This window comes from Pholcus phalangioides, unplaced genomic scaffold (assembly GCF_987345545.1).
Source record: "Pholcus phalangioides strain wild (caught in Gottingen) unplaced genomic scaffold, Ppha-v1.0 ptg000024l_1, whole genome shotgun sequence".
In the NCBI taxonomy this organism is placed as follows: domain Eukaryota; kingdom Metazoa; phylum Arthropoda; class Arachnida; order Araneae; family Pholcidae; genus Pholcus; species Pholcus phalangioides.
The window spans coordinates 9,196,314-9,223,808 of NW_028301616.1; the positions used below are offsets into that span (position 1 = coordinate 9,196,314).

A 27,495-nucleotide genomic window follows, 5' to 3' on the forward strand; every position below is an offset into this window, starting at 1 on the left:
TTTTTCGTTTATTTCTATGCGTGATTTTTCAAAAAATAGTTTTTTTCTCTTTATTAAAAAAAGTTATAAATACTTTTTTTTTTTATTTTTCTAGAGGTGGCAATGGTAAGAATCAGTAGGCCAGATTGGCGGTTTTCTCGCACTGAGTATAAGTAAACTTTATACTTAAGCCGGGTTTTCCTAGGAATAGGTTTGTTGCGCAGCGTGAACCGAATTAGATTATTTCGCGATTTCAAAAACGTGTTACATAATCACGCTACGCGTTTGTGTTTTCCTAGCGAGGCGCATCAGGGCGGCTATATAAAGTACGTGGCTTTGGCATCAGCTACTCTGTCGTCTGCATGCTCCAGCTTGAAGGGAAGGGAAATAAAATACACAAGAGTGAAGAGAATATCGGCAAAACCGCGGCGCACGACGCATTTGGCTCCTCCAGAAGGAGTCAGCCAATAACGTCCAACGTAAAGCGCTGTCGTGAGCCGTATTGCGCTCTGTAGGAAAACAGTCATGCTACTTTTCTTACTGGTGAGTGGACGGCGTGTCGCTCTGGGTGAATCACGTTGCGCGCGGCACAGGAAACCTGCTCCTAGGAAAACCCGGCTTTAGCTTTATATAGTGAGCTTTAAAAAGCTTACAGCTTTTATAGCTCAGTGTTTTCTCGCTGTTCATAACCTAAAGAGTCGGGTTTTCCTAGGAATAGGTTTTTTGCTCCGCGTGAACCAAATTAGACCGTTTTGCGCCGGCAGAAACGTGTTACATAACTACGCTATGCGTTTGTGTTTTCCTAGCGTGGCGCATCAGATCAGGACGGAGTATATGGCCTTAGCTACTCTGTCGTCTGCAAGCTCCGGTTTGAAGGGAAGGGAAAGAAAACACACAAGAGTGAAGACAACATCGGCAAAACGCGCTGTGCACGACGCATTTGACTCCTCCAGAAGCAGTCCGCCAATCACGCCCAACGTAAAAGCGCTGTCGTAAGCATAGGCGGTGATTGACTTGGAAGTCTGGGGGGGGGGGCAAGGTCATTATTGCTGGGGGGGGGCACGATGATGATGATGTCAGCTCATATATACATTAGATCAGTCGACTCCACCTGTGACGCTGGGCCCCCCCCCCCGTATCCCCGCCCATGGTCGTAAGCCGCGTTGCGCTCTGTAGGAAAACAGTCATACTGATTTTCTTATTGGTGAGTGGACGGCGTGTCTCGCTGGGTGATTCACGTGGCACAGTAAACCTGCTCCTAGGAAAACCCGGCTTTAAAGGCCCCCCCCCCGTATCTCCGATCTCCGCCCATGCTTCCTTCACACTGCATACGGCGCAGAAATTCTACTCCTAGGAAAACCCGGCTTCGAGCAAGGAACATAGCACACAATCAGCTTGGTTTTTTAAATTAAAGAATGCTTTAAAATTTCATAATTTTTAAAACCATTGCTCAGACAACAGTTTAGAAATAGTAGTGTTGTGTGAATATCGCTATTTTTAAATATAAATACGGAAATAGTCCTCATATTTTGGTCGCTTTCCTTCCTACATCTTTTACCGCGGCACTTGAGCACGATCACTTCCCGAGAAATCAATAATATTTCCTACTAAATTTCTGAGTAAAAAAATTGAGAAAAATATAAAGTATATCAAAGCTCCCCCCCCCCCCCCACCGTTTAAATTTGTTTTATTAACGCGAGAGGGTAGAAGTGGAAAATCTCCCCCCCCCCCTCCCACGCTCGAATTGCTTTATTTGTATGAATATTTGTTGGTTTCATTTTTTTTCACAAGAAACGTAATTATTGACACAAAAGCCCAGCATAAAAAATTCGGTACGCTTCCAATATGAAAATATTGGCGGTACACAGAAAATAAACAAAACTTGCTAATTTTTCCACAGAAACATACATGATTTATAATTTAGAGTACTCAAATATATTTTCCCACAACACTGCATGATAAATTAGCTTAAAACTCAAAATATAAATACAGTAAAACCTCGTTAAGTCGTCACCCTAACAACTCATCACTCCGCCTAAAGGGTCTCACTACTCTTTCGACTTAAAAAAGTCGAATTTTCAAAAATGACTTCAAAAAATATTTCATTCAATTGCAAATAAAATACTAAAAATTTCGTGTCAATCGATTAGTTTGTTCTTCCATAACTGAAGAAAGAAATACTGGATTATAGTGTAAACGTATTCTACAAAAAACATATCGAACGCGATTTTCTCCGATTGCAGTTTTTGAGCTCATCCGTAAGATTTAAAGAAAACTACTGCTCCAAAAATTCTGAATTTTTTCAGAAAAGTTTATTCGATATGTGTTAGTAGAATAGACCTCGGATTTAGCAATTGACTGATGGGTCAATTTAATATTCGATTAAATTAACCAGAGTGGCCCTCAGGGGCATTTGGCAGATACGAGGACCCAACGCTTGAAGGGTCCTGTATTCATTGGCGTACGCAAAGGGGGGTTTTGGGGTCCTCATCCCCCCCCCCCCGAGCCAAGATTATGGCCCCCCAGAAGGAAAAAAATCTGAACTTCCCCCCCCCCCAGAAAAGCGCCTATGCCTGTATTTACCCTCATTTGTGGGAATATTTAAAAAAAGTTGTTCTATTTTTGTAAAAAAAAAATGAGATAGCAATGTTTCAACTATAAAAATTATAATGATTGTTCTAAATAATACAGCAAATAAATGAGAATTATTCGCAATTCGAAGGAGCCCCACAGATTATTTTCTTTACCGGCTCCTCGTCTGGTAATGGGGGGTCCTGGAATTACCCTAATCCTGAGGATCTACTAACATTTTACTTTGGGCTTGAAATCAATTTATCTTAGATAACAATGCAGTTATTGCAAACTATAATTAAAACAATGGACGGATTAAATGCAATCAATTTTTTAGCTACTTTTTGGACCCTTAATATCTTTGTTTTTAATTATTTTTCTTCCTTCCAAAAATTATAAATGCCTTTTTTTACTGCCTATTTTAGGCATCTTTAGTGCCTTTTTGCCTGCCTATTTCGACAATTTTTAGTGCCTAAATTTCCGGGCTCTACCACATCATTTAAAAATAGCTCATATATTACACTGAAAGCGCTTTTCTATGTTTGCGTGAAAAAAAAAAAATTTAAATCGTATTAATTTGGGTGATTTTTTCGCCTCTTTTACTCACTACCAACAGTTACCATTCTCCCCCTCCTCCCCGGAAACCTATCAATTGATGAAAACCTTGCATATCTAAAAATGTCTAACACTAGCTCATTAGCCCTGGGGATGACAAAACAGTATTTGGCTAAAAAGGCATCCGTAAGGCTGGGACCTGACTACGGCGCGGTTGGACGCGGTTGAGGTTGGGGGGGAAGGCATCATCTATAGTTTTATTCTGTCAACGCACAGATACAACTGCAACCGCTGAGCGCGGTTTTTTCAACCGAGAAAATCCACATTTTTTGGGACGGTTGGGGTAACCGGAAAGCTGTCATCATGTATTGCAAAGGCTTGCGCTCCCTGATGACGGTTCGGCTGGACCTGCGGTTGCTCTCTTCCATTGTCTATTAAGTGGTTTGACAAGGAGGGTGACGGGATTTCGGATGCACTGGACAAAGGAATTGCTCTGCTCAGATGCCATAAAAATGAGGGGAAAAGACAAATTCGAAGAACTGTATGGTGAAGTTCCATGCGACGGAAACTAATTCTTTGTTTGGCGCTTTTGCACTGATAACAATAAAAAAAACCAATGAAGAAAAAATTAAATTTTTCTAACTAGTGAAATTTTTTTGCTCTACATGAGCACACATTAAAACTCGGTTATAATGACATTCATAAACTAACGTGATTACGCTAAAACCGAGATGTATATTTTAGAACACTTGAATGAAATGCATTGGATCCCGATTATAACGTGTTAGCAAAAAACCAATTAGTTACCTCATCCAAAAGAGTACAAATTACCACGGGGCCCAACCATTTATAATAAATTCATAAAAAATTAGAAGTAAAAATAATCAGACATCTGAAGGAATATATTTTTATATTTGCAAATTCTCCATATCAAACTTTTGAAACATTTATTAAAAGCCTAAGTATGAACCGGGGATGAAATATGTCCCTAAGAGCTGCATTGTGTGTGTTTTGCTTTCATTATTCTGTCTTTTTGGTATTAATTTTTGTATCGTATATGAATGTGGCTGTCTATCTGTTGTTTTTGCAATGAAAAAAAAACCATCTAGTCCAGCGGTTCTCAACCGGTGCTCCGTGTGAACTCCCAAGGATTCCGCGGCCGTCGAGGAAATTAAAAAAAGAACCAGTAAATTTGAAAAAAATAATTATTAATATTTTTTAATAAAAATAAATCAGTAACTTTGATGAATAAATAAAAAATAGGCCTACGGGGCTCCACCATAGAAATTATATACTGGAAAGGGCTCCGTGGGTCAAAAAAGATTGAGAACCGCTGATCTAGGCAAAACGTTGTATGCGGGTAATATCGAAGAATGCACTAAGACAATTTTCACACCTACCGTTCTTTTCAAGCAGTTTTTGATTTACAAAGCCGCAACTAGGGAGAGCGGGTCCACTGTATCGAGTGCTGAACTAGAGGGGGCGCCGAATTGCCCCTTTAACACCACTCCTAACCTTTCCTTACACGGGGACGCCAAAAGCTTGCTAGCTCCAGTTAAAAAAGTATCCAGCTGCGGCCCTGTATGTACCTTAAACCTTGCAACATACATACTGATGTACAGGGCCACAGCGACATGCGTGGTCAGCCGGGGCAAGCACGCATTTTGGCGCCCCCTTTTAATATTGAAGGAGAGATGAAAGGTTAACATTTGCGCTCCTGTCTGGCTCGGAGTTCGGAGCATCAGTCAGTGCCGTCTTAACGCATGGGCCCACCCGAGCACGGCCCAGGTGCCTCAAGAGAAGAGGGGCCTTCCAAAAATGTGATACGATTGAAATTTTCAAGGATATACCATGTAGGGCCTCCTAAAAACCACTTGGCCCGGGGGCCCCATAATACTCTTAAGACGACCCTGGCACCAGTCCCACCTGCTCCTCTCTAGTTGCGGCCCTGATGTCGTATGTACAGGGTGTAAAGCGGGCCGGGGTAGCAAGTTCAGAGGGGCGGCAAATTTGAGTAATTCGTGGTCAAGAACTTTAAATTATAACGTGAATAGGGGGCAGAGCAATTCGAATAGCCAGCACGTGGCGAAGCCATAAATCTGTGTCTGGAAAGAGATTTAGTGTGAAGCATGTAAATAATTTCGTATAAGGGGGTGGTTGATGATGTAAGTGACCTTCAAACCCTCCTCGCCTTTTTGTCATCAAATGTCCGCAAATCCGAAACCCCGCCCCCCCCCTCGATGCTGACGTAATACTTGAATCACACCAAATGAACATTTTTGGGAACTAAAAGGTCTAATGAGTATCATAATGTTTTTTTAAAAAAATTTGATTTTTTACGGTTTTTAAAACATGAAATTCAGAAATTTCATTCCGATTTCCTATCTGAATTTTTTTTTCCTGACCATCAAAAGAAATATATATTTTTTTTTAAACAGGAGAAAATCATTTTTTCCTTGACTTTTTTTTTTGGTCATATGGGGTTTCCCAAAATCACAATAATTGTGCTTAATTTCCATTAATTAGAAATTTAATTAATTGGAAATTTACTTTAATTACAAAGAAAAACGTGCTAAATTCATGGCCAATAATTTTCTTCAAGCCAAAACTTCAAAAATATGTTACTTAAATAGTTTTTTAATATATATGTTATTTAAATTAATTATGATGATTCCAGTCATCATATATAAAAAAATTTGTGCGATTTGGTCACGAATCGTAAAAGCATCAAAAATGGGTCAACTTGTAGGTTGTCTTTCTTCAGCTCTGAATTAATTTCAAATGGCAAATATTGTTACAGAAAATTAAATTTCATTACATGAATATTTTTATTAGTATATACAGTAAAACCCCCTCCTTTTTGTGAACACGGACAGGACAAAAAAATTAAATACATGTAAAATGGGTGACCGTTAAAAAGAGGTTTGAAATTCATACGTTTTTATATTATACATCTGTAAATTATTATTTGTCCGTAAAAGAGGGAGTATCCGTTAAGACGGGGTTTTACTGCAATGCAGCTTATGAGCACGAATTTGCATGCTAACTGGAGCCAACTTCAGCTTGGCGAAAAAAATTTAGCCAATCCCGAGATGTCACGTGACATAAAAAAATAAAAAAACCCGGTTGCTAACAGCAGTGTGTTTTTCACGCAAAATTTCACGGTTGCTGATAAGATCAACCGCGCCAGCCGAACCGTAGTGTGCCGGCAGCCTAACCGAATGCCATTCCATTCCGATATTTCTTGTATTCATCCTTCCCCCAGGGATTTGCGTCCTGTTGTTGAAATTGGAAGAGAAAAACAGCGGTGTCCAGTGTGAAGCCCGCGGGCACCAGACACTCAGATGGTTTTCCAGGCTGTTTTTCCTGAGCACATACAATTAACAATAATTGAATCCGTCGGTCTTTTTTACTCAGTGAAAAGAGCTGCTGATAAGCATACAATGAGGGATGCCTGTTGTCAATGGGTCCCTGTTTGTTTTTTTTTTGAAATGATATACAGTATATTCTCCACATGAAGAAAAACTCACATTTCTACAGTACTGCAACACCAATAACCCTGCCCCCCCACAAGTGTAGGGCTGACAGTGATCCAGCCCTGGGGCCCAAGATACCTGGGGACCATATAAATACTTACCAAAAAGTTAGACTAGAAGCTATGATGTGGCAAATTTTTCAACTCCTCCTTGATTGTCCCAGCTGCATATAGCATGAACCTTTTATTGCCGTTCCTGTGCAATTCTTTTTGTCTCATATATAGATATAATGAAATTAATGAATTATATATATATATATATTGAAGTAATCACAGATTTGTACTGTTGGAATAACGAAACCATGGTCTCTACGAGGATCTGGTTCAGAGGCTCCAGCCTGGGGACACTGGACAATTCTTAATTATTTTTTTTCTTTAATTTAAATGTTTTTTGAAAGTTAGTAACTCTGATTTTTTCTGGAAGAAATTCCTTGCGCTCCTTTTCTGCCCCCTTCCAAAGGTCAATTCGAGTGTGGGTGGGGGGGGGGTGTTTAATCCCCCCACTCTTGAGCAGACATTAATGGATTTTTTTGCAAATTATTTTTTGAGTTAAAAAAAACACTTTTGGGAATTTAAAAAAATAGACGAACCTTACAAATAATAAGGTAAATTGAAAAGTTTTTGAGAGAGATCAACTTGACTAAACGTCTGGTGTTGTAAACGCTAAAATTAGAGGCGAAAGATTGACGAGATATTTTGTTAATTCCGCTTAAAGGGTTGAATATACGGCGTGTATTTCATTAATTTAATAATTTATCTATTAATACTATTAATTGTATTCAAAATTTATTAATTACAGTCATAGGCGTATGCATAGGGTGACCATACGTCCCGTATTTCCCGGGACAGTCCCGGTATTTTCTGTTTTTTTGGCTGTCCCGACTTTTTAGCAAAAGTGTTCCGGTTTTTCCCGTATTTTGCATGAAGCCTACTTGAATTTTTATTCTTTATTGAAGTCAAAGATTGAAATTATTTTCAACTTATAAATTATATTATGATAACTACAACTATAAATGAGTATATGAATCTCCCATATTTGTCTTAGTGAAAAAATTTTTTCGTGGAATTCATCCACTGCAATTAGCAGTAATGCTGCATTTCCCGCCATTGTGATTTCTCCGTTATTTTAACAATATTTGGCAACTTTGTTTGGGTTTGACGTCGTTTTTGGCGATAATTGGCGGTGTCCCGTATTTTCCCGTATTTGGAATCCCAGTGTCCCGTATTTCTGTCGAGGAAATATGGTCAGCCTACGTATGCAGAATTTTCTCGAGGGGGGTTTACTTTTTCCCTTTTCTTATTATTTTATTATTATGCATTTTTGTATCCTTTTATCAGTACTAAATTCAGTCAATTTAAATTTTATTTCCAAGCGACGGACAAGACGTCGTTAAGCTTTTTGGAGAGAAAAAAACACGTTTTTTTTTATTACAGAGAGTGTCTTCTTGCATAATAATAATTTATAGAATTAGGTTTAAAAAATTCCAAAATTCTTTGTCAAAAAATTTCTGTTCAAACAGGGCCGTCATTTCGAGTTTTTTCGGGGGGGGGGGGGCAAATAACATGTACTCAATGTACGTATATATATATATATATATACCATTTTTATTGTATTTTCAAAAGCCGGGGGGAGGGGGAAACGGCCCCCCCGACCTCCCCCCCTCCAAATATCGGGCCTGTGTTCAACATAATCTGATGGAAAAATACAGGGCCTGACAAATCTCAGGCACTAGGTCAAGTCTGAGGAAAAAAGTACAGAATTGTCGGAAATTACATCGTCTTGCCTGCCAGCATGAAAGGGGTCCTGAACAAGTCAGAATACGCAATTTTGGACGGATTTTGTAGGGGAAAAAATCTCGCCTATAATATTTTGCTGTCACGTAAAATTTTTTTTTTTGGATTTGTCAAGCCCTGCTAATGTATACACTCATGTATTTGAGCGTATGTATAACATTAATAGGTCTACATATACTGTACGCAGGCTCAGGGTCGTGCGCAGAACCAAACTTTGTGGGAGATAGCAGGGTATCTTTCCCAGAAAAAATTTGAATCGCTAACCTTTAAAAAGAATTTAAAACAAACCGAAATAGAAAAAAAAAAGACAATGCATATAAATGTTGTACGCAACTTCCGTAGATATTTTAATTTATTAAAAAAATACTCTAAATTTTTGATCATCTTGAAGCAGACATCCATAGATTTACCATATTTTACTGAGGTGAAAACTTTTTTCCACAAAAGTAGGTTGAATTACCCGTCATCGCTGAAATCAAATAGAGATTGAGGATAAAAAACGGGACATTCTAGTTTAAAAAGGACGTATGGTCAACAAAGAATGTGTGTTGTTATGACACACGCCCCCCCCCCCCGTACTGAGTAATGTCTCATCAACATTGAGCGACGCCAATCATTTTTGACTTCCGGCGTCCCTGGAAAGAATAGAGTATCGAATTATATATATATCATTCCATCGAACTTACTTTTCACGTGTCGTCTGCTACCACAGCTATTTGTTTTGGACTCCTCCTTATGTACCAAAAAAATAACTGAACCGTTTATTATAACAATCAGTTCAGTTCTTGGGCTTCTACCATAAAAAACTTGACTGAATGAAGTATTCTGCTAATCTTAAAAAATGAGCTTCACTTGATAAATAGTTGTTATTTTCAAGTTAAGATGGCAGCAGCAGCAAGATAAAAAAGATTAAACTTTCTTTTCACCTGTCGTCTGCTTCTACTGAGGCTATTTGTTTTGGGCACCTCCTTATGTGCCTAAAAAATAGGTGAGCCGTGCATTGGAACATCCAGTTCAGTTCCTCGGCTTCACTTACAAGGAACCACACCGAATGAAGTCTTCTGCGGTTGTTTTTTTTTTGTAATCGTCATCATCACATAAATAGTTATTATTTTTCATACAAGATGGCAGCATCGATATAATGCATGGAACCAGGGGCGTAGCCAGAAATTTCGTTCGGGGGGGGGGACCACTTTCATTTCGGGGGGGGGGACAAAAGTGACAGAACAATGGATTTGGCCATCTTTTTCCCTTTTTTCGGTCATTTTCTCACATTTCGGGGGGGGGGACCAGACCCCCAAGTCCCCCCCCCTGGCTACGCCCTTGGATGGAACAGTATAAACTCCGGAGTTCCAGGGCGAAAAGAGAATCTCTTTACCTGTTTGCTTCTTCAAATATTCTTTGTAATAACTCTTTAAAAACTGCTGTATATCAAGGTCATGGCAGGGGGGAGGGGACTTGATGGTCTGATCGCTCCCCCCCTCAAAAGCAGGGGGAGGGGGCAACGGCCCCCCGACCTCCTCCCCCCCCCAAATATCGGGCCTGTGTTCAAAATGATCTGATGGAAAAATACAGGGCCTGACAAATCTCAGGTACTAGGTCAAGTCTGAGGAAAAAAGTACAGAATTATCGGAAATTACATCGTCTTGTCTGCCAGCATGAACAAGTCAGAATACAGAATTTTGGACGGATTTTGTGGGGGAAAAAATCTCGCCTATAATATTTTGTTGGCACGTAAATTTTTTTTATGTGAGAAAATGACCGAAAAAGGAAAAGGATGGCCAAATCTATTGTTCTACCACTTCGGTCCCCCCCCCCAAACGATATTTCTGGGAACGGGCCTGCTGTATATGCACGTTTATTTGGTTCAAGTTGTTGGTTTCGCTTGTAACTATCCACTGAGCTCAGTTGTAGGATCTGAAATGAATGGAAAACTTTGCTCCACCCATTTTTTTTTCTTTTGCAATTTCGACCAAACTTTGTAAATTTTTTACGTGTATCAATTTTTTCGGGAATAATCGGTTTCAACTGGATTTATTTTCACGACCTTTATTTTCCATAATTTTTAGGATCATAATAATATTCACAATTTTATTTAAATGATCAATGGTTTTTTTCCGTTTGAAATAAATTTCTTCGAGATAAATCGTTCATTTCTCATGGAATATTAATGAGTGAATTGCTTTCAATAAAAAAAAAATATATGTGATGCTCTGGAAATATCATCAATCAAATGGAACTTCATATCAGAACAAGATGAGAATCTCTCTGCGATTGGCTATTTTCATCCAGCCTATATTACTGGAGGGTAAGGCGGCTGGATAGGGAGTTCCTTATTCTAGTGGCTATACTAGAGGGAACATCCCGCGGCTGGGAAGGCAGCGCCACGAATGTAAAGAAATCACGTGACTGGTTGAAAACACGATTCGTGCCTGGCAATTTCCCCATAAAAATATACAGTTCGGTCTCTAAATATTGGGTTTCAAAGATTAAAATAAAAGGATAGAGTGGACTCATCTAAAGATGAAAAAAGATTAAATTATTTATTTCATTAAGTCTGGAATTTTCCTTCATTAATTTTGAATTTTCCTTCATTAATTTTGAATTTTCCTTCATTAATTTTGAATTTTCCTTCATTAATTCTGGAATTATTTCCTTTATTAGTTATTATTTCTTTCATTACTTCTGGAATGATTTCCTTCATCAATTCTGGATTTATTTCTTTCATTAATGCTGAAATTATTTCTTTCATTAATGGTGAAATTATTTCTTTCATTAATGCTGAAATTATTATTTCTTTTATTAATGCTGGAATTATTTCCTTCATTGTTTTCTGAAATTATGTCATTATACATATAATTATCTATTTCATTAATTTTGGAAGTATCTCTTTCATTAATTTTGGAAGTATCTCTTTCATTAATTTTGGAAGTATCTCTTTCATTAATTTTGGAAGTATCTCTTTCATTAATTTTGGAAGTATCTCTTTCATTAATTTTGGAAGTATCTCTTTCATTAATTTTGGAAGTATCTCTTTCATTAATTTTGGAAGTATCTCTTTCATTAATAAATTCCTCCCCTTGCGAAGACAATTGCTTGAATATGTTTTGGGGATATAATTTTTGATGGTGGACTTAAATCAGAGCTTGCTATTTTACATGTGTAATAATCCATTTACAGTGTGTTGTAGATGTCTTCATCTGTGGCTCCCTTTGGAACTGTTGGTATGTGGCGGCATTGTGGGCTTTATTCTTTACCTGGCACAAGATCTGTAAGGCCATGACCATGCTCCCCGAATTTCACCAAAATCAATTCTTTCACACACATACACTCATTCACTGACATACATGTTTCTTTCTCTTCATAGGCCTATCTGGGCCCCGTTTGGATTTCCCACTATCAGCCCATTTGGCGCTGGGAATGGGGGAAAATTCCAATGCTGGTCTGGTCTGGTACGAGCAGGGAATTTTTTCCCCCTGAATTTTCTGAGGGAAAATGGACTACTTACTGACATAACAAGCAGAGTGCGGAGGTCTTCTTTCTCTAGGAGGTGTTGGTGGACGTCGTGCTGGGCGATTCACGTTGCACGTGGCACAGAAAACCTTCTCTTAGGAAAACCCGGCTTAATATAAGCTCGATGAAGTCAAAGATTGAAATTATTTTCAACTTATAAATTATATTATGATAACTACAACTATAAATGAGTATATGAATCTCCCACATTTGTCTTAGTGAAAAATTTTTTTTGTGGAATTCATTTTAATCCACTGCAATTAGCAGTAATGCTGCATTTCCAGCCATTGTGATTTCTCCGTTATTTCAACAATATTTGGCGCTTTTGTTCGATTTTAGCGTCATTTTTGGCGATAATTAGCTATGGCCCGTATTTGGAATCCTGATGTCCCGTATTTATCTCGAGAAAATATGGTCAGTTTAATTAAAAGGTTAAGTATTTGGATCTTTGTGAACTGACATATCAAGTCCAAATATTTAAGGCTGCTGTTTCGCTACTTTTGAGGATCTGGCAACTCTGAGTACAAGTTTTTCCCCCACGTGTTTGTGTTTTTGTAGTTTACTTTGGTGAGTGGTTGTTTCATGTTTGTATTGGTGCTGGTTTTGTACTCTTTTATAATCTTGATTACCCTTTTGATCATTGTATAAAGCCCGTTGTTTATTGAATTGTTTTTTTACCTTATATAATTCATGTGAGTTTTAATTTGTGTAGTGTAAGAAAAAATTTTATTCATATTGACCTCCATCATAACGAGTTCGGAATCGTTGGGACCAAACATTTATGGAGCCCCGTTAACTTTATCAGGGCCCCACTTTCGCATGGGGCAGGTTGCCCAGTGCCCCAAAATTTAAACAGCATGTATTCACTGACATCTTTGACCTGAACCTCAAGGGCCGCTTAATTCATGCTGTGCCCAAGGGCAGCTTGGCGATTTTCGGCGCCAAAAATGTCCGACGACCCCGTCCAAAGTCGCCAAGGCCATTAGACACATTACGGGCGACGAAAGAAAAAAAAAATCAACGGCATAGAAAGCAATATGAAAAATATCATGAAACGAGAGAAATGGAAACAAGATGTGGATTATAAATATGATGCTATTGACGCTCAAGCAAGCATAAAAATGCTAAAATCAACAAGCGTAATTATAATAATAAAAATATCACTATCTAAGACTAAACATCAAAACAACATAAGGTATCCACTCTTAAATAAACAACGGTCCTGCATGTTGTAAAAATAAATATATTCTACGTATTATAAATTAAACCCGGACTCTTTCCGGGAATTCAGATTCTTTTAAATAAAATAAGTAAGAAAAATAAATAAAAAGGATACAGGGGCATCCTGTATGCTGAAAAGAATAAATATTAGAAAATATTAAATGTACAACCTGAGAGGTATCCAGTAATCAATCCGAACCACACACTACATTAGATCATTTTCTCTTCCTTCCGTATATATATATATATATATATATATATAATCTTCCAACGGTTTTTCAAATCATTCAAAACGCAACAGTTGTAAGGTGACGTCATTTAGAAGAAAAAAAGAGCGAGAGAGGGAAGACCGGTTTGAAATTTTAAAACGCGCTATGAACACGGAAAAACGACAACCAGCGGCACCATTTTTAACAAAGAACATTCTAGAACAACGACAACCCTGCAGAACACAGCGCTTCGGCACTGGCGACTTATTGTTGGAAAAAGTAGCCAATTTGGCGTGTCCCTTATACCAAAGCTGTTCCGAAAATTCATTTATGTGAAGCGTTCATTAGCCGAGTCATTGTATTGCATGTTATACATATTGCTGTAATTGAACGTCAGGCCTGTGTGTTATTTTTCTTTTTTTGGAATCATATAATATAATTAATCATGCTATTTTTCAAATACATGATCTTTTAAATTTTGAATTAACAGAGAAAAGGAAATGTCGGACGAAGATGAAAGCGGAAGCGGCTCTGATTCAGAAATGGAGGTAGAATATTTCCTTTGCATATTTGTATTGCTGATCATTAATGAAAATGAATGTTGTTTGGTCAGTGATTGGGTTTTCATGATGGGACTTGTCATCAAAGCAAGAGGATTTATTCTTTTGAGTAGTATTAATAGATGCCTGTTTTCTAACTTTGACTTATGAATTGGATCTCAAAGATTAATAGCAACACTTTGGCATATTGCATGCATACATCATAAATGCGTTAGGCTGGCATTGCACTATAAAAGTTTTTTAAAAGTTCTTTAATGAAATTTTACAAATGCAACAAATAAGCTTAGGCCTATCGATAGCATTCACTCAAATGTAAATGATAAGCTTATTGGTTGTATTTTTCGAGGTTTATAAACAAATTTTCATATACTTTTATAGTGTAATCCCAGTCATACATAAGGGTGAGCGTGGGCTCACCCAGTCATGGCCCAGCCTCATGGAAATGAGATCTGATTGAAAATTTTGAGAGTAAGCATGAAATACCGTATATACTCGTGTATAAGCCGAGTTTTTTTGTGGAAAATTTTGTTCCTCAAGTGGGGGGGGGGGGGGGCTTATACTCGGGTCAGTTTTGAGAAAATTTCGACCCCACAATTAGTAGTTATTTTTTGTAGCAGTTTCGAGAAACCAGCATTATTGGTATGGGATATGTTCAAAACCCCGATACTGTCAAAGATGAGGCAAAGAAATCGAAAACATCATTGGGTTTGATACCAGGTGGGCTAATGTCGATTGTAAAGCCTTATGTGAGCAACAAGTCTTTCAAAGACTATTTGAAGAATTTGTGGATCAAATGGATGAGTTCCGATGATAAAGAAACTACAAAAAGTGGTGCCCTGAAGAAACCTGACATTGGCCTAGTGTGCCAATGGGTACATGAGGCGTGGAATTCTGTTTCCACCGAAATTATCATCCGATCCTTCAAAAAGTGTTGCATTAGCAATGTGATGGACGAAACTGTTATCCCTTTTTGAAAGTGGCAATGGCGATGAGACATCCCAGATAAAGATGAAAACAAAAGATGCCGCACCCACTATGATGATCTGATGGATTACGATGAGGTTGGAGACTCAGAAGAAACGGATTAAAAAGTTTCAATCATTTTCTATTGTAAATTTCCGTAAACTATTAATTTTGCATGAAAATATAAGAATTTTTTTTCTCTGAAATGCATGGATTATTTTTGGTCGGCTTATACACTGGTTTTCAATTTATTGCGATTTTGGTGGACCTAAAGTGGGGAGGTCGGCTTATATACGAGTCGGCTTATACACGAGTATATACGGTAGGTAGGCAAGCATGTATAGCAAGGTAGGGGAAGCTTTAGAAAAATCGTTTTGCCCATGATGCTTCTTAAGATAGCCAATCTTAAAAGGTGCGTGTGATTGGTTTAGTAACAGTTGGCCCACAAAGTATGTGGCGAAACAACAGTAGTAGTTTGGCTAACATAGCATATTGTAGCACTGATTGATAAGGGGGGGGGAATGCTTCCAGAGCAATAAAATAAAATAATCCTGTGAGGGGTATCCTATAACCCATCCCCCCGGGTTGTTGTTCTTCTAACCAACCACTACTGCCCCCCCCCCCCCACCAAACCTACGAAATTTTGCAGTAGTCCATCGCTGTATTGTGTGCTTTATCCTCTCCGGTACACTGTTTTCCGTTACAATTTGTTAAGTTCTGCTATAGTTCATGCTATTAAAACTATATGCATTGTTGGCCAGCCTAGTACTGGCATAAAGTAGCTACCTGCATGAGGATAGGGCTTTTAGTTCATCATCAGGGGCTTGTACAATGAAATTTCCCAAGTGAGTATCATCAGGTCCTTAAGCTTGATAGTCACTTATCTAGTAATGAAAAATACAGTGAAATTGCTTCGTTTACCATATATATACTCTATTACAATATTATTCAAACCATGTTCACTGCATGCATTGTGCAAGCAGCTGGTCAGGGAACTAATGGAAGAATTCAGAATTCTTTTAGAAAATGCAATTCATATTGTTTTAAGAATTTTACTTAAAAAAGTTCAATTAAACGGTTTTATTTGCAAAAACTGCATCTGCTTATTTGATTTTTCTCATGGAATTGAGATGTAATCATAAACAATTTGGTATTAATTTGCAATTATTCGACTGTATAAGCTTCTATAGTCACTGTTTATTGTGAGATTTTTTCCCCCTTACTGTTAATGAACTTATTTCATTATTACTTTCATATCGTCTTTTAATATTTTAGTTTTGTTCCTCATTTAATCTCATGATTATCAGTGATCATATGTTTGGATGTTAGAAATTGTGTCCTGAATCATTTGTTTTTCCCATTTTCTTCAAGGTGCTTGAAGAAAATGAAAACGCAAGTTTGAATCCAAAAAGCATCATTCCAGTGAATAATGTCGTGAGTTTATAGCTTGTTTAAATTATCATTTTTATTTATTTATTTTAAAGTTTGCATGATGAAATGCACGCTGTCATAAATTTCTTTTACTCTTCAGGAGGGTTTGAATAGTAAGTTGCAAGTCATAAAGCTGAATCTGGACTGGATCGAAAAATTAGATATTTCCGCCTTCGTGAATAGCAATGAGCTTGAACGAGTGGCCAAAAGTGAGGAAGACAAAGCGGAGCATGATTTCAAGAGAGAAATAGCATTGTAATAATATTTATTTTGTTTCCTTTATTATTCTGCGATTGAGAAATTTTGGTTTTTCAGTAAAAAATATGCATCAAAATATTTTTCCTTTCTATACTCTGTGAATCAACGTGAGAAATTGAATGTGGATTTATTATTATTTTTTCCTGTTCTATTTCAGTATAAATCAAGCCAAATCTGCTGCAGCAAAAGCTATTACAAAGCTGAATAAGCTGGGAATTCCAATTCAGAGGCCAGGCGATTACTTCGCTGAAATGGCTAAATCTGATGAGCACATGACTAAGGTGAGAATTTGGTACTTTCACACGAGTGGGGCATATGAGATACAGAACTTTTTTTCCTTCAAAGTTTGATTTTGCTATAAAAACAAAAAAATTGTTAGGCTGTATGAAAATAGAAAAATACTTTCCCTCTTATACTCTTAACGGTAGGAATCCGTGGAATACGAATCGTTATGCAATGTTGTGCATTTAATGTGTTAGTCACGTTAAATGTTTGTTAATCTGTAGGCTTATACACTTTCTAATCAAATCTTTCTTTTGTACCAGAAATTTGGTTGTATTTGAAGTGATCACACATCTCCTTCATAAAGTGACCTAGAACCATTCTCCCTCCCTCCCCCATATTATTCAACTGTCATCATTTTGGTGGGAAATTCCCATTTTGTTCCCCCCCCCCTTTTTTAAAGGCATTTTTAACATTGCTAGAAAATTAATTAGTTGTTTAGGGTTTCCAGCAACCTGGAAAATTGGAAGTGAAAAAAGGTCAGCAAAAATGTGCAAATATTTGATTTAAAAAAATCTGAAGGATTTAGCAATGCAAAAGAAAAAAAGCCGATCCTTTAGAGCCTGTCTTGAAAGGACTTAAGTGGCTAATTTAGTAAGCATTGAAGTAATCATATTAAATAAAATATTGATTTTTGAAGTAAGAGTAGAATGTTCATAATTTTTGTTCATACGTCTAAAATTGAAGAGCCATCTGTAAAGGGAAAAAACAAACTCTCTCTCAAAAAACAAAAATTCAAAATTTAGAAGATTAATATTTTGGATTATATTTCTTTCTTAGTTTTGGTCAGGGAAATGATCAAGCAGAATTTGTTCAGAACCCTGTTATTGTAATGCTTATCATCAGATTTTCTTGTAAAATCCACTAAAGTTATCTGTTAGATTCTCGTAAGATGTATGAATCGAAATTAATTTTTTAACTTCCAATTCTGGATTTTTCCATTTATTTTCAGGTTAGACAGAAATTACTAAGCAAAGAAATGTCACTCGAGAGATCACAAAAAGCTAAAGAACTCAGGGAGCAAAGGAAAAATGCAAAACAGGTAATAAATAGTTTCTATTTTCTTTTCTCTTTTTTTTTAAATAATACTATTGGATAATTGCTTTGAAGAAATGTCTGTTGTAATTTTTTTTAATTTGCACTGTTTTTAGATGCACAGAGAAATTATGCAGAAAAAACAAAGTGAGAAGAGGGAATTGATGGATGCATTGAAGAAGAGTAAAAAAGGTTAATTTTTTTTGTTAAATTTCTTCATGGCTTATTTTTCCATGGATGAGCAATACAGAGAAAATCCTGTGTAACGATTTCTGGTCCCAATTAACTTTTCACAGTGTTGATATATTCCATCAGTAAAAATATGTTTCTCTGGTCCCTTGAGTATCGTTATATGAGACTTTCACTGTATTTTTAATTACCTATGTAGAACCTCTATCGTCCGAAATACTTTATGTAATAACTATTGCTGTGAATGTAGTTATTTCCTATTTATCATCCAAAATTTTATGCTCATTATGATTGACGGGGTGATCCACATAGGGCGGGGAACTAGCTCACTCTAGCTCTGGATTTTTTTTTTTCATGTAGATTTACTAGAAAATTGCCAAAATTCTTGCCCAGGGACCTCGTATTCCAGGGTGTGGGGCCAATACCTTCTAGAGCAGAAGGCTTGACCCCGAGATTCGTGACGTCATCGAATTCCGTCCTAGAATCGTCTTCCCTGTAAGATCGTTTTCCAGCAGCACCACACACTGTAACGCCGTTATATATATATACGTATATTTTTTTGACCCACCCCACTGTAATATATATATTTTTTTGTACAGTTTTGGTAAAAATAGCACTTGCCATCATTTGTTTGATTCAACCAGTTATTTCTGATATTTTTTAACAAATACACACTATAACAAAAAATAGTGGTCTCGATGGACACTGAGGCTAGGGATACATATATAAATTCTTATGTGGCTTTGTGAACAAGCTCATTGCTTTTCTATTGATAGCATTGTTATCAGTGACAACACCAATTACTGTGAAACCAATATTTTCTAAACCTAAAATAACTTAGGATAACATTATGTAACAATACATGATTTATCTTGAACACAGGTAAAATATGCACAACTTCTTTAAAAGGGGACATTAAGCTGCAAACCATAAACACAAAAGACTCTTCGCAGCTTCTTCTGTGTTGAAGGCCATGCCAACAGAACCTCCCTTATAATCAAAATAAGGTTTTATGTAAATTTTGTCAACAAGAAGAATAACTTTTTTATTTGTACAGAAATATATTTTGCTCTGGCTTTTATGTACATCAAGAAATTTTGACTCACCTCCTCGGTTGGTGAAACTGGTATTCGCTGACTAATTTTCCTCAAAGTTGATGGATGAGGCAGTATCATTTTATTGCTAGATCTTATAAATTTGTACGCTTGTGGCGAAATTGAACGTAACAGAGTAGCAAATACTATGATGTCATTAGAGTATTTCAAGTTGTTTTTTGCACAACGACCAATCTTAATTTGTTCCTCTATAAAATTTATCAGTAATTCATTTTCACCAGTCTTCAAAGAAGACAGAGCAACATTGAAGAAATCTATTTTAGAGGAATTTTCCTCACACATAGGATTCATACTTTTAAGTGTGTCTAATATATCAATTAAGTCATTGAAATTAACTTATATGGGAGGGTAAATTTTGAAATTTTTTTCAATGCAATAATTTTTAGATGAACAGAAACATTAAGATTACTTACAACCACTGAATGCGAAATCTGTGGGTATGGTTGTATATCCAAATGATAAACACAAAATTTGTCACAGATTTGACACTTCATAAAAATTGTCAAGACCAAATGTTTCAACACATCACTGTAGATCTTCCATACTGCTGATTTGTCTCTGTTGAGAAAATGTTGCTGCATCAGCCACACTTTCCTCAAGGGCCGTTTTTAAGCGTTCATTCTTTCAGTGTTTTTTGTAGTTTGGAGATAACCTTCGTTCAATAGGAAGTGCCATAGAAGTTGAGGGATATCCTTCAAAGATGCATGGCACAGCGTTCTTTCTTGTCTTAATTTTCAACGGAGCTGTTAAAGTATTACTACTGTTTCTGTCAAAAGCCGAAGATTCTGTTACCGAATCCGTGGCCAAAAAATGCAGTTCACATACCTAGACATAAAATAAGCATAATCAGACTGATGGCTATTGGTAATAACATGAAATTAATTTAGTCTCTGACCATTACTTGTTCTCCATAAGAGATGGGACAAATAATCTGCTGCTAAATTATATGTAATATACTACTATTATAACTAGTTAAATACTAGTTCATAAATTATATGGTGCATTACTAGTTAGGAGTAAATAATGATATACATTTCCTTGATTGGATATGAAATTGTAATTAATTAAAAACAAAAATCATTGTGAGTAATATTAACGTACTATGTATCATTGTCAAATTTTGTCAGTATCATGGCAATATCTCCCAATTACCAGTTTTTCAATATCTCTATTGAAATAAAAAAATTACATACTTAAAATTCAATATTTAAAATTACCAATAATTTTATTTTTTAATTAAAAACACTAATTTCATTTACAATGGTGATGAATTTTAAGGAGATTAATATTCGGCCACGAAATATTTGATATCTGGCCAAAACATTAGCTGAATATTTGGTACTCGGTTATTCCGCCGAATCACTATTATCTCTATTCTTAATATCGGAGTTGATTTTTTGCATTCCATTGGTTTTTTTAAAGTTTTTCTTAAAGAATAAAACAATATAATATTACGAAATGAGCACTTACTCTACTGCAATCATTCGGTACGAAGTCCTTTCTTTGGATGGAATTCAACCACTTCTTCAGATCTTCACATTTCGGAAAATAAAATACAGATACTTTTGGTCCTGACAGATAATTTCCTCTGCAATACGGGTCAGTCATATTTCTGGAAAAAAATATCTAATCGACGACCACGTGCCTTCGTTATGAACTGGTGTTTTAATGGCGATTGGAGAAGCAGAGCGTGGATCGGGAAGAATGCTAAGAAGAAGAAATACTTTCTTTCGTTTAGGCCGGAGTGTGGTGACGTCACAGCATTGAAAATATCGCGAGCGAAGGCTTCCTGCTCTAGAAGGTATTGGTGGGGGCCCCCTTTAATGATTGTGATACTGATTGACAGATTCTTATCTTCACGTTTCCATGCTCCTTTCTTTGCTTTCTATGTAAAGTACTGTATGTTGCTATTTGATTGACAACAAGAGTTCAGGTAATAATTTGATTAACATTCACCTCCCCTGGTTAAATGCATTATCTCCTTATAGTATGAATAATGAATATTTCTATAAATACATCTCTTTGCATTTGCTTTTTATTTCATCTTATTTTTTGTATTTACTAAATTTCATTGTACCATTACTTATTTTTAACATTAAATCTTAGAGATACAGAAAAAAACTTGCTCCCTAAAAGTGACAGAATTCTAATACTATCAGCATCATTCGAAACAAAATAGTTAATTTTCTCATTTTAAGTAGGTTCTTCAGAAATCTAACATCACCAGAAAAAGAAAGCTGTATGAAATATTTTTTGCTGTAATAATCATTCTGTTCTGCAATTATATTTACAGGGGTGGGAACTCTGCGCCGCACTGCGCCAAAACTAATATCTTGCGCCATCCTGCTCCAATAGCGTATTTTTGTATTTTTCTGCGCCAAATAGCGAATTTTGCTTCAGTATGCCCGGAATTTCGGAAAGGACGCCAAAAAATTTTTGTTCCTGCTAGCCATGAAATGATTCTTTCCGAGAAGAGCGTGCTTTATTCCACTATACTTAAACTATCGGCACCTCATCGGGCTTTCCAGCGCGAAAACCCGATATTGTCCGTGATTGTGTTACTGAAGATGGTTTGCAATGTCTTTCAGCTTTAAAGTACAAATGCGAGTGTTTCCGTTTAAAAAAAAAAAGTCGCCACTGCAAGCAGAAATTACTGTAGTCGATCGTCATTGTGTTAAATCCTGATGTTTCGTGAAAAAAAATTTCATTCCGGGTGTAAAAAGCGCATGTCCGCCAAATGACGAATGTTAGTTTAGAAACTTTGCCGAATAACGAGCGTTAAATTGTCAATATCACCAAATAACGGGTGTCAGATCGACAATCTCGCCAGATAATTAGTGCGGAATCGCCAAACATTGAGTTGATTCTTCGAAATTCTCTCCCATTTTGCAACAATTTCTTTCCAAGTATAAAAAAATTAAAAACTTATAAAATTTTTTTAGCTCATTTGAAGAAGTGCTGTTCAAGGCAGCAAATAGCGCCCTCAGTAAGCAAAAATCATCTCAAATAGACGGATGCAAAAAATTTTATGACAGCCGCTCTTTCAAACAAGGTGTCAAAAGCCTAAAACACCAGAAACAAAAATGAAGCTGACGAAAGAATGTTTGATAACAAAAGACAGTGCAGTTTTATTTTGAAAAGGGTTGAGGGTTAACGAAAATATTCTTGTTAATTTCACTGCTCCAATTTATAAATATCTGCTCCAAATCCTGAATTTTTCTGCTCCAAAATGGACTTAGTCACTTCCCACCCCTGTATTTAGATTAGTCATAACTTGTTGATTTTATCAGTTTCATTGAAAACTAATACATTCACATTTAACAAATGTCAATTTTTTTCCACATTTTTAGGAAAGTTAGATGTGAATGAAATCCTTGGAGAAAAGAAGAAAGAAAAACCACAGAAGGCACAAAAAGGAAAAGCCGAAAGCAACAGAGGAAGTAAAAAGAGGTGAGAATGAATTTTCAAACATTTTCCATGTGTATGTTCCAAGTAAATGAGTATGTTCTTTTTTTTTTATATTTATCATAGTATAAAGTGGTGAGATAAAACAATGTAGATTTTTTGAAGCCAGCATCACAGTTAAGTGATTTTAAGCTAAAGAGTCAGTCTGGTTGAATTACAATTTCCGTTTTATTGACATCTTCACTCAAAATGGGAGTCAATTCGATGTGATGTGAGACAGGTTTATCATTCTCTGACATTCGGACCATAGTTTCCCAACCTTTTTTGTCCCATCGTCCCCTTCAGAAGTTTTTTCTCCCATCACCCCCCCCCCCCAATGCAATCGAACTCATAGGATCCTATGTTTTACCCATAGCTTTTACCTTCCCCCCCTGAAAGTTTCCATCGCTGCAAAGGGGATGTTAACACCCACGTTGGGAATCTCTGCATTAGACTGAATTGATCAGAGTTAGCTGAATGACTACAGAGTTAGGTGGCATGATATTTTGACAGAATGTTAGGGAGAGCAGGAAGCCAATCTCTGTTTACTCTCAAACTTGCCTTCCTTGTTTTTTTTGTCAAAATTGTTTCAATTTCTGTAGGCCAGATGTTTAGCTGAGAGTTTAGTCATACATTGGTAGGATAACACCATTTTGGTTGAACTACATTGTATAACTGTTCTCAAAGAAAGCATTTACTTATCAGGTTGTGTGAGCTAGCAATGTCATTGCTGTGTTACACGTGTTTGCTAGTTGATATTTAGTATGGTGAAACAGATACAATGATACTTTGCGGACCAAGAAAAAATATCATAAACGTGTTATTCATGTTCTCTTCTATTGATGTTAGTACCACCATAAAATGCATTTATAGGTATTTATTCGCAGCAAAATATTCTTATTGATCAGTTGATTAATAACATTAAATTGGTTCAAACTGTAAAGTGATTAACTTTAATGATAACATTTTTGTGCACTACACAAAAAGTAGCTTCGAGGCAACTTCATTAAAATTTTTTAGTGTAGATAATTCTAAATACAGATGTTTTTAAACACCCAGGAAAAAACAAAAACTAGTGAGTAATTAAAAAATATATTGAGGGTGAATTTTGAGTGAAACATAGAATGAAGTATCATTATAGCTGTTTCAAATCTCTTCAATATATATTGTTGTAGAGGAATTTATCATAGTAAAAGATATCGTTGTACCAAAGGGAGTTCACATTACACTATAGGCAATTCAAACAAGATTTGAAAAAATATCGCTGTAGAGACATCTATCTTTATATTGAGTATCATTGTAGAAAGGTTTCACTGTATGATAGGTTTGATAAGTAAGGTAAAAAAAAATTTCACTTTTTTTGGGGGAGGGGTGACTTTTTTTATATACTCAAGGTATTTTCTTCCTCAAGCTGTACTCACTTGCCCGAACAATGTTCGAATTTCTTAATTCTCTTGCAGGGCTCCCACTTATTCTACTTTTCGGTAAAATGTCATACTTTTGTCACTAAATCCTATCTACAAAATTTGTGTAATTGGTTTTAATTTATCATCAATATATTGCCAAATAGTAAAAATGCGGTATATTGCAATTAATGATTCTGCCAAAGCAGAAATTGTATCATTTTCAAGGTTATTTGGGGGTTGTATATGTAGACCATTTGGTTTATTAATTTTTATTTTCCTCAATTTGAGAGTTCAACAAATAAAGTAGTTATTGAAAAGTTATTGAAAAAGTCTGGAAGGAAAAAATAATTTTGTATTTACTTTTTATGGTCTTGGACCGAGTAACTAGCAGTCATCATTCGAAATTATGGTGCACATTTTGTGTATAGGTGAAACAACAGTTTGCATTACAAAGCAGTGGAATACATAGGCCTATTCTAGGTTTGGTGATTCTGATACTACCCAATAGTATTCCATTGTCTTCTGTATTTGTAAGGCATAGAGAGGCATAAATAATGTATACAATACTCAGCAAACAGCTAGAAATAAAAGTGCTTAATTTTTCAAAAACGATTACACTGGTATTGAACAGTAGAATTTAAAGAAATCCCTTTAAAAAAGTGATGTCAACGCAGTAAAACCATTCGGTTCACCTTTACCTCCGATGTAAATAAACATCGGAGCTTGTAATTTACACATTCTGCACTGTACGTCTGAAAGCGATCTTGGAGGAGCATCATTCTTATAAATCTTACATGCCTTCATAATTTGCTGTGCATTGTCGAAGAGGGTTGACAGATTGGACAGGAAGACAACAAAACAAAAACACAACTGTTATTTATATTGTGAGGAGAACAGAAAAGAATTCTTTGGTTGCTAGTGCACTGTTTTGGCCAAAAATTGTTTTTGTAACCATCATTTCTGTCATTTTGCTTTGATTTGAGTCAATCTTATAGGATACTGAAATAGTGCTATGGAAAAAAAAGGAAAAAATTAGTGTAATTTTTTTTAGATAAATTTTTCTTTTGGAATTTTTTTTGTTATGCTATGATTATGTTGTCTAAGGAGAGTACCCCACCCCATCCTACTTTATAGTCTTGCCTTTTCTAATTTTTTCAGTTGGCGCCATCAGTTGTTCCCTTGATAAAAATATGCTTTCCTGTAACAACAAAAAAACTTTTCAAAATCTTAATGTTATACTACATATCAAGTGAAAAGTCAAATGAAGAGGCTACAAGTGTCTTTTCATTTGATTTAAATGTTTTCCACCAGGCCAAATTTTCAGATAAAAGAACAGGAAAAATCATATAGGGACAAATTTGTGGAAGATGGTGGATGGGAAATTAATGTAAAACCTAATTGACCTTAATTTACATTTGTGTATCTGTGACTATTTCCCAACAGCAGGGTCCCTAGGCTACTTCACTAAACACTAACTCTGGCTATATCACTATTTTGCAATTAACTGCCGTTAATTAGTTGGGTTAGAAACGAAGGCACCATATATCGGTGGTCAGCTCAAGCTCATTAGGAAAATATTATCTATATTCTCCCCGGGTTTGAACCTTGGACTGTGATGGCAACCTTCACGGTGGTAGACTAGCATCTTACCACCACACCACTTGGTCGCTAGGGTTTCTAGGCTGGGACCCTTTTCTTGTCCCAGGCCAGATTTTTCACAGGCCCTCTATAAGTAGGAATATATCTATAGTATGGAATTTATAGTGTGAAAAAAAAATTGTGTCCCAAGCTGGAGCCCTGTCAGCACCACCCTTGTGGGGCATATCTGTGACATGGGGTATTGTCCTGTCTTGTCTTTTTCTTTCAAAACAGATTTCTTAAAATGAAATTTCATGTAAATGAATTGCACATATAAATTAAATGGTGTATACGTTAACATTTTTGTATAAAATTTTTGTACACAAAAGTAAGTTTTGTATATAGTTAAAATTTTTTATTTTCAGTGAAATCTTTTTTCAGTATTTGCACAATTACTATTTAATTTCCATTTTACAAATTTTAACTTTTTTTTTTCTTTTCTAACAGAAAACTTAAAGAAATGTACAAGAATGAAAAATATGGTTATGGTGGAAGAAAGAAGAGGTCCAAATACAATACTGCAGATAGTTCTGCTTTCATATCTGGAAAGGGAAACTCTTATGGAGGAATGGTGAGTTTAATAGAAAATTTTACTATCCATTGATTTTATTCAAGACTACTTGGCTAGTTTCATTTTGATCAAAGAAATCTTGTAGAAGATAGTCTGCACACAGTTTTATGGGAGGAATAGAAGCAACAGTGATTCTTCAACATCTGCCGATGACAGATGTTCCTTCGAAAAAACTGGAAATGGGACTTTGAAAATTTAAAAGAAAAATTTGTTGTCAAAAAGTTATTTTTAATAATTTTTTGATCCATATCTTTTGTGGATAACAAAATTTTGAAATAATGAAAATTTTGTGAATTAAATTTGATTTTATCTTTTCATTTTTTCCAGGGGAAACGTTCCATGCAGAACAGCAAAAGGCCTCGTCCAAAAAGTACGAGAAGAAGAAGATGAATGAGGTTTTTCAAATGTTAATAAATGTCATATTTATGTTTTGCTTCACAATTTTTACTTTGTTTTCTTTTGGAAGTCCATTTAATGCACTCAGTTTTTATTACAGTAAAATCTTCTGTAATTAAGTATGGCCACATTTTTGGCGAATAAAAACATTGTTCCATAAGATTAACTTCCAAACAAGGATTTCTGAATTAAGGCCACTTTTAGACCATGGGAAAAAAAAAAAATACATACACATGCATATCATGCTAAAAACAGCCTTCCTTGATTTCCGGAAAAAGTGAAGTAACTGTGGTTTCTTTTCCTGAGATCAAGCATTTTTTAAAGGTGATTTTTTTCCCTGCAAGTCTGCAAAAGGTTTCTAAGAAATCTGAAAAATGTATTTTGGAACAAATCAAAAGTTAAAGTTGTAGATAGTCTGAGCGGCTTGTCTTGGGGGGGGGGGGGGTTCTTAGTTCCTTGAGTTTGACTTTGATTTGAAGAGTGTATGTCTTTGGAGCAAAGATTGTGCTATGTAATTTCTTTTGTGAGACTTTTTTTTTCGTCTGTGCCACGCATTTCATATCTTTTATCCTCATCTGCTCATTTAGATGAGTTGAAAATGAAAACGTTTAGTTTCAAATAAGTTATCTGGGATAGTAATGGCATTAGCACACAAAAAGGAATGGTAATGGAAATCTCAGTATATGGAAGCATACAATAAATGAGATTTTGATAAAGCTCAGATTGTCAAGCTTTCCAAAGTGTATACTGTAAGTGCCAAACAAATGAATCTGGCATTTAAGAACTTGAGTGGTTGCTATTGGAATGAAAAACTGGATCCGTCTAGTTTT

The 27,495-nt window shown here is 36.0% G+C and overlaps 1 protein-coding gene across 3 annotated transcripts; it reads left to right on the forward strand.

The window, feature by feature from the left end:
* Nucleotides 1–12,426: 12,426 nt before the first annotated feature.
* Nucleotides 12,427–26,710, forward strand: LOC149068700 (putative rRNA-processing protein EBP2). Of its 3 annotated transcripts, none has more exons than XM_089251004.1 (10): nt 12,427–12,514; nt 13,868–13,925; nt 16,272–16,334; nt 16,432–16,586; nt 16,747–16,870; nt 17,824–17,913; nt 18,023–18,098; nt 22,561–22,660; nt 26,146–26,269; nt 26,597–26,710. In XM_089251004.1, the coding sequence occupies exons 2-10, from the start codon at nt 13,878–13,880 to the stop codon at nt 26,657–26,659; spliced, it is 843 nt and encodes a 280-aa protein (XP_089107130.1). In that variant the 5' UTR covers nt 12,427–12,514; nt 13,868–13,877; the 3' UTR covers nt 26,660–26,710. The 3 variants fall into 3 exon arrangements, with proteins under 3 accessions (XP_089107130.1, XP_089107131.1, XP_089107132.1); XM_089251005.1 differs by having other exon boundaries at nt 12,485–12,639; XM_089251006.1 differs by having other exon boundaries at nt 12,514–12,541.
* The last annotated feature ends 785 nt before the right edge of the window (nt 26,711–27,495 follow it).

What these genes read in the sequence shown, in the direction of transcription:
- LOC149068700 (XM_089251004.1), top strand. Translation starts at nt 13,878, where the DNA reads ATGTCGGACGAAGATGAAAGCGGAAGCGGCTCTGATTCAGAAATGGAG. An exon ending in GCTCTGATTCAGAAATGGAG is followed by an intron (nt 13,926 to 16,271) that starts GTAGAATATTTC and finishes ATTTTCTTCAAG; the next exon opens with GTGCTTGAAGAAAATGAAAA. An exon ending in TCATTCCAGTGAATAATGTC is followed by an intron (nt 16,335 to 16,431) that starts GTGAGTTTATAG and finishes TTTACTCTTCAG; the next exon opens with GAGGGTTTGAATAGTAAGTT.